This window comes from Pelobates fuscus, chromosome 8 (genome assembly GCF_036172605.1).
Source record: "Pelobates fuscus isolate aPelFus1 chromosome 8, aPelFus1.pri, whole genome shotgun sequence".
Taxonomy (NCBI): domain Eukaryota; kingdom Metazoa; phylum Chordata; class Amphibia; order Anura; family Pelobatidae; genus Pelobates; species Pelobates fuscus.
Window position 1 is genome coordinate 50,221,396 of NC_086324.1, and position 12,829 is coordinate 50,234,224.

The window sequence follows — 12,829 nt, forward strand, 5'->3', positions numbered from 1 at the left end:
GGTTACATTTTCTAATTCCGCATTCTTTCTCTCTCCCCCCCTATACTACTATAATCCCAAACATACTTCTACCTTTAACCTAACATGTATCGCTTATAAAACTACAGTTATAGTTAAAGTCTTAAATCCAGTTCTATTACAACGTAACCTTTACCCATAAACACTGCCTTTTCTAGGTTACAGAGCTGTCCAAAAGGAACTATTGCTACAATCCAGGCTGTATTGAACATGATGATTCTAAAAGACAAACTGATCCCTGATGCATTCTTTATCAAACTAGTCCTTTCAATCCGGTCATAGTAACGTGGTACCATAGTTTTTCGTATAGGTATTAAGGGGACACTTTAGTCACCAGCACATCTACAGCTAAATGTAGTTCTGGTATAGTCTGTCCCTGCATTTTCATGTAATTTTTCAGAGAAAAGGCAGTGTTTACATTGCTGCCTAGGTACACCTCTAGTGGCAGTCACTCAGACAGCCACTAGAGGTGCTTCCTGGATCAGTGGTGCGATGTTCAGCATCTTCATGCTCTGTATGGACGCGCTGAAAATTGCTAAGAGATGCATTAATTAAATGAATCTTTGAGAAAACAGTGATTGGCCCTGCATGGGAATGGTGGAGATCATCAAAATTGAACCTCTCAGCCAACCAGAACTGTGTGGCATGGGAAAAAGGTAAGTAAATTACATTTTTCATTGAGGGGGCCAGGAATATTAATGGTGTTTTACACCTATAGTGTCAAGAATACACATTTCTTTTCCTGACACTATAGTGTTCCTTTAAAAGTTAGCTAAAGATTTTGCTTCCCTACTTTTCTAATTTGGGACTAATTTGCTAGATTAATAAAGGGGTAGCGAACACTTTATTTTTGTTTATCTACTTTGTTTTGCTGTAAGTGTAAAGGAGTGGCATTACACTTTGTGATTTTATGCTGCATAGGGTGTATTTTAAATTAGCACAAATTATCCCTTAATTACTTGTTGTGGAACTCATTTACTAGAGCTGAATGCAGTAACATACTCTAATTTGTATATTTATAAAGGGGCTCTCTAAGCACCATAACCACTATGCCAGGCTTGGCGTTCCCTGGTGGCAAGGTGTGACACTTTCCTAGGTCCCCCATGGCACCTACATATATTTCTGTTTTAGCTATAGATAAAATAAGAAGTTCTAATTCTGCTAAAACTATCAATTATGTCCAACTTTTTACTTTGTTCATGTGCCAAGTGTGTCACCTGACAAATACTACCATTGAATGGTGTAAGAAAGTTCCACAAAATTGATACAGCGATACTCCAAAAATCGATGGCTGAATCACACAGGCATCAACATTGACTGTTGCAAGGATTGGACAAACGTTGACAACAGAGCTCCACCTTTTTATAAACCTCATGCTTTGCCAAAAAAAAAGTAGTTTCAATGAAATTCCAACACAGTCTTGATCAGGAATTCATAAAGAATATAGCTTTATGGCATGCTGAAAAGTGACATACGCTTTAAGTTAATTTCTTCATTATACTGCATGAAGGAAATAATCTTTACGGAGCAACCACCTGCTGGCAAAATCTATTTTATAATCACTTGAAAGGTTTGTTTCTTTTTCAAATCCAAATGGCATAATCAAAACAAAATACAAGCAAGACTTGTACATGAATCGGCGGAGAATATGGACAACACCTCTCTAAGTGCATGGATGAACAGATGTCAACACATTCTAGCAAAGAACAGATTATCACCCGTATGCAGTGCTACCTATATTGCACAATATAGGATGAAAGATCACACAAGATTTTCTAGACCTCACAAACCTCCTGCTATGTTCAGTATATCAGAAGTGAACATACACAAACATACCTCAGACTATTTCAAACGGACAAAGAGGAACATTTTTACATTTCATGGTTGTGAGTGGGGGTTTGGACAGTGGCGAGGATGTTCTGAAAAATTTTAGGTGCTGTACCAATTACAATTTATGGAACTAAAATGTGATTTAGCAAAGAAAACCGTTATCTTATTTACACAGACCGGTTTCTGAACACATTTATTGCAGTTTAAAGCCACATTACTGTGGAGCTCTGCTTTGCACTCAGACAAATAGACCAACAATATGAACCTCCCAGAAAATGGGTACTGTCCATCCTAAATATGGACACTTGGGGATATGCACAACTTATGAATGAATGCTTGTGGACATTTTTTTCCCTCTGAGAAGGCAGTGTTTATAGCAAAAGGCCCAAAGGGACAGACTATGCACCAAAACAATTACATTAAAGGGATACTATAGTCACCAGAACAACTACAGCGTATTGAATTTGTTCTGGTGAGTAGAATCATTACCTTCAGGCTTTTTGCTGTAAACTCTGTCTTTTTAGAGAAAATACAGTGTTTACATTACAACCTAGTGATAACTTCACTGGCCACTCCTCAGATGGCTGTTCGAGATCCTTCCTGGGTCATGGCTGCCTAAAATGCATCCAAACATTCAGTGTCTCCTCCCTCTGCATGCAGACACTGAACTTTCCATCTCCATGAGGAGATGTTGATTGGCCAGGGCTGTGTTTGAATTGTGCTGGCTCTGCCCCTGATCTGCTTAGTCAGTCTCAGCAAATCGTATGGGGAAGTATTGTGATTGGATCAGGCCACCACTTCTGATGCCAGAGGAAGTTCACAGGGAGAGGCAGCAGCTTCAGACTTAAATACAAGTAAGATTTTACCATCTTTAGGGAGGAAAAGGGGGCTAGAAAGTGGATTTAACACTCTAGGGTCAGGAATATATGTTTGTGATCCTGACCCTATAGTGCTATTTAAGCTATAGTTCTGGTGACTATAGTGTCCATTTAATGCATATACAAAATACACTCATTTTAATTGCACTCATAAGGTACATTGCAAAAAACGCCTGTAAACATTTAGTTCAAATATCAACAGTACACCTTGCCTCCTGCTAGTCTTTCTCTTACTTCCAAATGCATATGGGCTGCAAATGTAGTAAAGATATAGCTGATAAGAGAGAGATGTGTATTCAATTTCTTGACCCTGAATGGCATGTGTCATTTACTTTAATTATCATGATTGGTTACTCTGTAGTGAATGGGGTGCTTGCAGTGTTACTTTAACAAATGTGTATTTGCGATGTGTTAAAAATAAATTTAGAAATTCAAACGATATATCCTGCAATGGACACTGCCATCTTTGCTTCTTGTCAGTCTTTGTTATAAGCTCATCCTTGGCACCTGGCAGTCAGAACACAGAAATCATAATGAGAAGAGGAGAGATAAAACAATGAAGAGTTATTGAACTGCTCTGTTCATAAAAATGCAGTGCAAAAAATTTAAGAAATGATTGATCACTAATAGAATCTGCCCACTGGTTTCATCTGTTTCCGTGGTGATTGCCTCAATTTTACTACTTTAGAGCACTTTTTAAGAACAGAACAGTTTGATAAATCTCTTCCAGTCTTTCTCCTCATCTGCATTTAAAAAAAAACATGTGTTTGTATATCACTGCTTGTGCTAGGGTCAAGTCAAATTGCAGGGGCTGCTTAAAAATGGTTGTGTACGACAGGTAGATTTTCCACTTGCCAATACCAAGCTGGCAGTTCATAATTTTGAGCCTTGATCCTATTAAATATATGCTCTGTCCGCTCTCAACTTACATCTTGCAATGCTTGTCCTGATGCCAATGTTCGGTCTTCACATTTGTCTTTCAATTGGACTATCCCCATCACTGATAATAAAGTTTATTTATAAAACGACAACAAATTCTGCAGCGTGGCTTAAACACCTTTTCAAAAGACAAGGTGAAAAGGGATTTTTATTTGAATCCTTTTGCATTTCGATTTTAAAGTTACATTCTATCAGAAACTGTGACCTCAGGAAAAAAAAGTTTCATAAAAAAAAAATCTTGGGAATGTTTGTATTATGCTAATGCATGTGTTTCTTCATCAAAGCATAATCCATTTGCACAAGGTTTATTGTATGGCCAAGACTGACAGAGATATCATCAATATTTTTGTCCATGCATAAGGAACAGATTTTTATCAGCATTTTTGCATTGTGTTATGTTGACGATGGAATACGTGCCATTAAGACCCTTTAAAAATGTTGGAGACCGTTTGACAAGACGGAGATATAAACACCAGCTTTTACACATACCTTTGGGTGAAATATAGCACAAATTTAAACTAAAAAAGAAAAAAATGGGAAAACTGTTCGAATTGGAATGAAGAGATCATAATTTCAGAACACTTCCATAACACCAGCAACAATATTTCTCATGTACTTATCTTACAGCAGTGCATTGCAATTCAAACTGCAATGCAGCCATTTCATTGTGTCAGTTTCCCTTCCAAACTACTGTATTCAAACACAACAAAAACCACATGCAAGATATCTGACCTGCTTAGTATGCAGCTTCCATTGAATCACAATTACATGATCAGGCATTCTCCACCGATTCCCAAAAGGGATGCTTTATTTCCCTCAACTATACCCAGTGTATTGATGGATGGTAGGGACTGCCTAGATCTGAGCGATCCAGTGCTAACCTTGTTTATGTTATATAAAAAGGGCATTCAAATACGAAAGCAATAATAAAAAAAGTTACAAAACTTCTAAAGTTTATTTAAGTTTCATTTAATGTTTCTCAAAGACACTGACAGAATCTTATATAAAATTACTTGAGGACTTGCATGCTCTGTTTTAGATAGACAGACTATTCACTAAACTAAATCCAAAGTGAATTTCAAATGTAAGGCCAGAGTAACCAAACTGAAAGCATTGCCAACTTATAGAATTTGTCCGGTTTGGCTATTTTCCCCTTGAATTTGAAATATACTTTGAAGTCTCACTTTACTTAATAATCCTAAAAAGTGTAAAAAATTATTGCACTGAGCCTCATAAAAACAGTGATTTTCATCATAGATGTTGCACTTCTTGGTCATCCATTGCTTTCATCTCCACACCATCACTAGTGATATATCACTCAAAGTATCACCAACCTGCACAAAGGCCAGTTATGCCTCTCGTCCATTCTAAACGGTGTGTATAGTGTGTGGAGATAGCTGGGTGGAGAGAACAGACGGCAAGCTGAGTGGAAGGAGAACAGATGAAAGGCTAGATGGCAGGGCAGAAAAATAAAAACAGTAGCCTGAGAAATTAGATGACAACGATATGATTTAATGTAATTTACTTGAAGTAGGTAAAATACACAAGTATTTCATAACTTCATTAGCCGCATTTAACTTTTTGATTTTCCAGACCATGACACATGCGGGAGTTTTATCAGGGTTCTGTTTACTCATATATATAATAAAAATATAACAAAACTGGTGCCAACATGTAAAAGAGGAGTCACCAAGGGAATGTGTGATTGGTCCACTTTTGGAACTTAAATACACTTAAAAAGAACCTCAACAGTATAATAAATCTCCCCCATAGACTGTGAAACTGGGGAGGGAAAAAAAAATTAAAAAAAATTGTATATTTGTGGTTGTTAAATACTTGAACTTCCTCTTTTCTTTCTACATTTAACCATAAGCGTAACTATTCTTCCAACCACAATACCACAGGGCTGTCCACGAGCTTTGATTAGATGTGTGTCATCTGTTTGTGGAGACATTAACATCACAGCAGTAATTTCCAGCACTCCATTTTTAGAGAACAATACAAATGCTTTATATAAAGGTCTAGATTAGTGATGGCTAACCTTGACACCATAAATTATTTCTGGACTACATTTCCCATGATGCTCAGCTATCTTTTAGACTCTAAATGCAGTCCAGAAACAATTTATGGTGTCTAGGTTAGCGATGACTGGTCTAGACTGATAAAATTCTCATACTCTATTTGAATTTAGAAAGTAACATTTTAATGATGTGAAATAGGAAGGGTGGTTAGGCTTAGAGGAATTTTAGAGGAACACTAAAGTCACCCAGACCACTTCATTTCTCTGCAGTGGCCCTGTCTTATTAAACCTGTAATGTTAAAAAAAACTACAGTTTGTGCAGGGTTAAATCCACCATTTATATGCTGGCTTTCTGGCTACTACACTAATGCTTCCGTGGCACCAACAGAGTAAAGCTGTCAAGTGATGAGGAAGCCCATAGGAATGCATTGAATACAAAGATGTCCTATGAGGACGCTTTTATGTGCACGTGGTGCTTGCTGCACATGCAAATCAGGCCCCCAATGATCCTCTATAAGAGGCATTGTGACTCCTTGATGGCCATTGCCGCGCATGCGCATTTGGTCTCCCCCGCCGGCAAGTGAGGAGCGTGGGCGGAGCCTGACCCATCGCCGAGGGACATCAGCGCTGGATTTAGGTAAGTCACTGAAGGGATTTTAACCCTTTCAGTAACAGGAGATAGGGGTGGGAGGGAGAGAGGCACTGCAGTGTCCTGCAGTGCCAGGAAAACAGGTATGTTTTCCTGGCACTGGAGAGTCCCTTTAACGCTTGTGCATGAGAGTAAAAAACTGCAGTCTATATGGGACCTTTCATATTGGATCTTGTACAATGGGATGCCATATTACAAATCACAGGAGAAGAGGCTTGTTCCTAAACAGCAGGATGTGATTGAGCAAGCTCTACCAAAAACCGAGTCTTAAATTAAACAAAGTACTTTCTATCATGTATGTCTTTGGAATGTTTTGGAATTTCAGTTAAATTCCAACTCATGTGTATTTTCATAAAGTTTCTATTTTAATAAAACTATGAGGACAACATCACTTTAAAAGAAACAAAGGCTAAAGCAAAAGAAAATCAAACCGATAGCCATTGAGAACAATAAAAATGCCCTTTGTTAGTGAAAAGGATTCAATAAAGAATAGGTAATTTAATCGTTCTTTCAAAATGGGAGAGGATTGGAGTTTGACATAAAACTTCCTGTTTTTATATCTCTCCCATCACCAATTAAGATCGTTTTAGTTATAAAGCAACTGGTACAATAGTGAAACACTGTTACTAAACAGACACTAACACAAAATAGGCAGATGTGTCAGCTAATCATTTCAATGTTTGTTTATGGTCTTTTTTTTTATATTCTTTATTTTTGTTGTGCATATAGGATACATACAAGCTGACATTGCCACAACAGCAAATACCAGCAGATCACCAGTAACAGTAGTATGGCACAGAATAAAAAAAGCTCATTTTTTTCTTTTATAATCAAGCATCAGTGTGTAGAGCAGTAATTAATACGACAGACACTTGCACATTTTTGATAATGCAAGAGAGCAGAACACATTGTATACTGCAGTTAGGCGTGTATGCCGTGTAGGCAAAGACCGGTAGTCTGCCATACAGATTAACATTAATGCAATGAAACATACATGTGTGTTGCAAAGTATTAGTCAGGCTGGGCTAACTCATCTGAGCAAACAGCATTTAGAAAACACATATAGTACACAAGTGCTACACAAAACGATTTGACAAAAAGAGGGTTAACAACTATTTATGCATAAGATTAATAAAAAATAATAGTGTGGATAATGCTTTCTAGTTAAACAGAGGATTAGTTACCATTGAGAGCAAGTCCCCCTATTGTGTTAGTACACTTTGGTGAGAAGAGAGAAGGATTATGAGACATGAAAATAGGAAAATAGCATATTGAGAACATGCTATTTTGAGGCAGTATGTCTACCCGCTTCACTGGGTCACCTGTCAGCCAACTTCCTTGCATGGAAAGCACCGGTGATGTACTGGAGGGTCTCGGCAGTAAGCCACAGCACTGAGGTGAGTAGGTCATTCCTCTTGCCCTGAGTCAATACAGAAACCGGCATCTCTAAGCCACAGACTTGGTGGCTCACTGAGTCAAAGTCCCTCCCGTAGCCGGGACAGCAGAAGGTCCTGGTCTTGTTGCAGACTTGCTCCCGCTGGCGTGGGTGATGCTTCGGGACCATGCCCCTAGTGGTCTTCAGCCCAGGTGGGTGTACATCGGATTGAACTACTGCCTGTATTGTACCCAGTGGGGGCCTCCTCAGTCCCTGCTGTGCTGACCAGGGTACTTATGTTTTAATTTTAGAACCAGACTGTCTGTGCGTGTAGGCTTTACCCAGCAATTTCCTCCGCTTCCGTTCTGTATGTGTCACAGCTGGGCCTCTCAGAGCCGGCCCCAGCTCATTGTAGTTACTGGATGTGCCGGTCTGGGCCATACCTGTCACGGTGGGTTTCTCCATCCGCTCATATAGTGCCTGCCAAAATTGTGCAAACGCTTGGGGCCTCATTCTTGTGGGAGTGTTGTTTTGCCGGTTCAGCTTCGTGGTATCCATCGATTTGATGGCTGTGGATAGGTCGGTACTCAAGTGGGGACCGGGATAATCCCCACCGGTCAGGGGGGGGTGGTGACAGGGCTGTGAGCAGGCTTCAGATGGCAGTGCACTCAGGGTTGGTGGACCAGCCGATTCCCCCTGTCAGACACACTAGGCCTCAAAGCCAAGTTGATGCGAAAACCTGCCAGATGTTACTCATCTAGGTATAAATCAGTACAGGCAGGTTTATGGATGGTATGTTGCTCGTGTAAGCCAATTTCTTCTTCGTTATGCTGCAATTAAGCCAGTTTTCATACGTCAGAAGTCAGAGCTACAAGAAAACACGTCTGACCATGTTGGGCCTCAGGTCCTGTACCCAGCTAGGAATTTTTTAACATTTAGATATTGATCAAACTAAAAATACTGGTCAAACAAGAGTTTAATGTATAGCAGTGATGGCCAACACTGGCACCCAATTTATTAACTACAAAGAGACCGATGCGTGAAGTCACAAAGTTTGACATTATAAGCTCCATCTTTTGTCAATGAAATGCCATCTAAAATTAACGATATAGTTCATATATTACACACATATACATAAATATTTAAACATTTATTTATAACTTACTGATATAAAATAAATGGTGCATACTCTTACACAACATTATGAGTCCTACACAGACATTTAATGTAATGCTATAAATGCCTTCCTGATTCCTTGTTTTACTATACACATCATGTCAGCTTGAGGCTTTACCAGACATTGATGTCCCAACTTTGTCTTAGGATATCTTTTGACTGTGTTGGAATTTCAATGAAATGCCAACACAGTACATTGTGAATATTTAAAAAAGTTATGTCTTAATGAAATAATATAAAAAAAAAAAAAAAGGTACAGTATGGTGACAGGTGCTTTAATAAAAAGTTGTGATAATGCAATAAACAGAAATATGTAAAATAACTTGGAATGTCCTTTTCAGACGCGGGAACATCAACACCAAATTTATAGTTTTCATTACTAAGAAATGGAAGTGTAAAAGACCCGTGCGACAACTCTGATCCTCACATTGTTTTAAATGTGAGCACTGTATGTGTCCCATAAACTGCTACAGAAGTCCACTTGATTCACTTGTCAGCTTTCTGTTGTAAGCTGTACAGCGACTGTCATATCCAGACAAGAGTATCTTTATTGTTTATGTATAAATGCAAGGTATTACATTGGACGTCTGAGGAAGTGCCTTGTATGGCATGAAATGTGCTGGTATCGCCCTTCTTTATGCTCCACTTTACATATTGTGTTCCAATGTAATACTTTGTGATTAATAACAGAATGTCTTGACAGACAAGACTGAGTCTGGTATTTTTATCCCCCATGTGGACCTGGCGCATTGTTAGCATTCACCTGTTAAGTATTAGAAAATGATACACACCAGGACTATCTTACGGTAGTACCATTTTCCCCTTACCTACATTGACGCTTGTCTACTATAGTATATGTTTAGTTTTATTCTTGAGAACATTAAAGGACCACTCTAGGCACCCAGACCACTTCAGCTTAATGAAGTGGTCTGGGTGCCAGGTCCTTCTAGGGTTAACCCATTTTTTCATAAACATAGCAGTTTCAGAGAAACTGCTATGTTTACGAATGGGTTAAGCCTTCCCCCTATGTCCTCTAGTGGCTGTCTCATTGACAGCCGCTAGAGGCGCTTGCGTGCTTCTCACTGTGATTTTCACAGTGAGAGCACGCCAGCGTCCATAGGAAAGCATTGTGAATGCTTTCCTATGTGACCGGCTGAATGCGCGCGCAACTCTTGCCGCGCGTGCGCATTCAGCCGACGGGGAGGAGAAGAGGAGGATCGGAGGAGGAGAGCAGGAGGAGATCTCTCCGCCCAGCGCTGGAAAAAGGTAAGTTTTTACCCCTTTCCAGAGCCGGGCGGGAGGGGGTCCCTGAGGGTGGGGGCACCCTCAGGGCACTCTAGTGCCAGGAAAACGAGTATGCTTTCCTGGCACTAGAGTGGTCCTTTAAGCTATCTGTGAACACATAGAAAGGACCAGGCAAGTTATATCATGAATTACATCGATACATAGGCTGAAAAGGGACATATGTCCATCAAGTTCAGCCAGACATGATATACTTGTACACTGCTGCTGTAGAGAGCACAGTCAGATTGTATGGTAAATGTACAGCTTTTGTGTCTCACTGACTTATCTTGAAAAAAATGCAAATAGGTAGCACAGAGGTAAAAGTGTATTTTTGCGAAATCCCATATATAGTAATAAAAATAATAAGTATTCTCCAATTACAATTTTCACCTGACGAAAACAAGGCTATTTTAATTAAAGCACACACAGCATAATTACTTTTAGTTAAAAGCCACAAACTGGAAAAAAAACACCAAACTTTTAGTTGTAACTTTGATCACCTAGTTGCTCAAATTAATACAAACATTACTTAAAACGAATAGCGTGTTTATACCAAAAATCAATAACATTCACACTAAACATCTAATACCTAGCCAAAGGTATATACCAACATTCTATATCAATCACATAACTACAGCCATTTGAACTCTTTACATACCAGACAATATAAATCCACAAAAATCAAACCTAATTTACCAGTGTCAAACGTTAAAAACCTAGAGCAAGACTTTCTGTAAATGGAATATATGTACTACAAATGTTACGTAGTGTGTTTAGTCAAAAAACAAAACAAATTAATCAACAGTAATATCACTTCAAAATGTGTTCATTTTATCAGATTTCCAATTGAAATAGACAAATATATCATGTGAGTGTTACTCACAAGTAACAAAAACAGAAATGCAAGAAAAGAAGCCATTTGCAAAATATTGGAATCTAAAATTAAAGATATAGTTCATATATTACACACATATACATAAATATTTAAACATTTATTTATAACTTACTGATATAAAATAAATGGTGCATCCTATAGAATGTAAGCTCAATTGAGCAGGGTCCTCTTCCACCTATTGTTCCTGTAAGTTTATTTTTAATTGTCCTATTTATAGTTAAATCTCCTCTCATAATATTGTAAAGCGCTACGGAATCTGTTGGCGCTATATAAATGGCAATAATAATAATAATACTCTTACACAAGATTATGAGTCTTACACAGACATTTAATGTAATGCTATAAATGCCTTCCTGATTTTACTATACACATCATGTCTCTCTGGACCCTAATGTGTAGGCCACCATCACCCACCAATCCTCACCCTCAGAGAGGGCTATAATGACACACACCATGCATGTCCCCCCCCAGAGCTGATGTTACATGGGGACATGATGACAGGGAGCAGTGATTTTCTCCCTGCAATCCATGATGGTGGAGGATTTCCTCCTCCCACTCCCTGCAGCTGGGATCTCTCATCCTGCACCGCCCAGGAGATCTCTGCGACCCTTTATCACCCCCTGCCCCTATTAACCCCCTGACTGCCAGCCCGTGACATCACACATTCCCCCGGCTGCTACAGAGACCCTCAGATTGTACCCCCCTCTCCATGTCCGGCTGGGGGCAGCTTAACCCCTTCCTTCCCGGCTATCTGGGCCTGTGTTGGAGAATACTCCACTGTAATGGGGCAGACAGCCCAGAGCTCCCCGCCCTCCCCAGAATGTCCGGTGCCCCGCTCCCCCCTCCCGGTATGCCAGATACCCGTCTTCCGCCCCCTCCCTATATGCCCGGTGCAGCCCGCCCCCGTATTCCCGGTACCCCCTTCCATTCCCCAGCCCCCCCCCGTATTCCCGGTGCCCCCTCATTGCCCCTCCCCCCCCGGTATTCGCGGTATACCCTCCATTCCCCCGGTATGCCAGATTCCCGTCTTCCGCCCTCTCCCGGTATCCCCTCCATTCCCCCCTCGGTATTCCAGGTGCCCGCCCATTCCCCCCTGGTATTCCCGGTGCCCCCTCATTCCCCCCCGGTATTCCCGGTGCCCCCCGTTACCTTCTTGATGTTGTAGAGGCGGGTGAGCATGCCGATGCCCCTGTCGTTGAGGATGGTGAGTTTCTCCGCCAGCTTCTGCTGACTGGGCTGCAGCACGGGGCGAGACATGGCTCTCCGCTCCGGTAACCGCCGCCGCTGCCTGTGAGGATGCTGTCCGCCGCCGCCTGGCGGGCCTTACCGAGCGGGCGAGGAGGGATGCGGACAGGCCGCTGTGATTTGTTATTGTGGAGGGGAGGGGGCGCCCTACACGGCTCCCATGCTCCGCAGTGTAACGACGCGATGACACGCCTGCCTGCCACCCGCCGCCGGCCCCGCCCTTCCTCCCCGAGCAATAGGCGTGGCCTACGTCCGTGTGGCCCCGCCCTCTCTCTCTCCTGGACGACGTTCCTTTCGCCCTCACACTCTGCGGGCGCGCGTGCCAGTTGGTTGTCCTGTCCTCCTTCCACACATACATACACACACCTTCACCGCGCGCGCCCCCGCCTCCCAGTGACGAGCTTGCGGCAGGCTGTGCGCGCGCTTGCAGAGCGCTGAGGTGACGTCACCCTGTACCGCCCAGTGCCACCTGGTGGCTGGGAGATGTCTGGATGCTGCCACGGCGTGACGTTACACGGGA

The 12,829-nt window shown here is 41.3% G+C and overlaps 1 protein-coding gene across 4 annotated transcripts in view; it reads right to left on the bottom strand.

The window, feature by feature from the left end:
* NCKAP1 (NCK associated protein 1) overlaps positions 1–12,545 on the bottom strand; it is a 69,583-nt gene extending 57,038 nt beyond the window's left edge. For all 4 annotated transcript variants that reach the window (XM_063429803.1, XM_063429802.1, XM_063429801.1 and 1 more), the window contains exon 1: positions 12,214–12,545. In XM_063429803.1, the coding sequence (XP_063285873.1) occupies positions 12,214–12,321 (108 nt within the window). In that variant the 5' untranslated portion in view covers positions 12,322–12,545. The remainder of the gene's footprint in view (positions 1–12,213) is intronic.
* Positions 12,546–12,829: the final 284 nt, after the last annotated feature.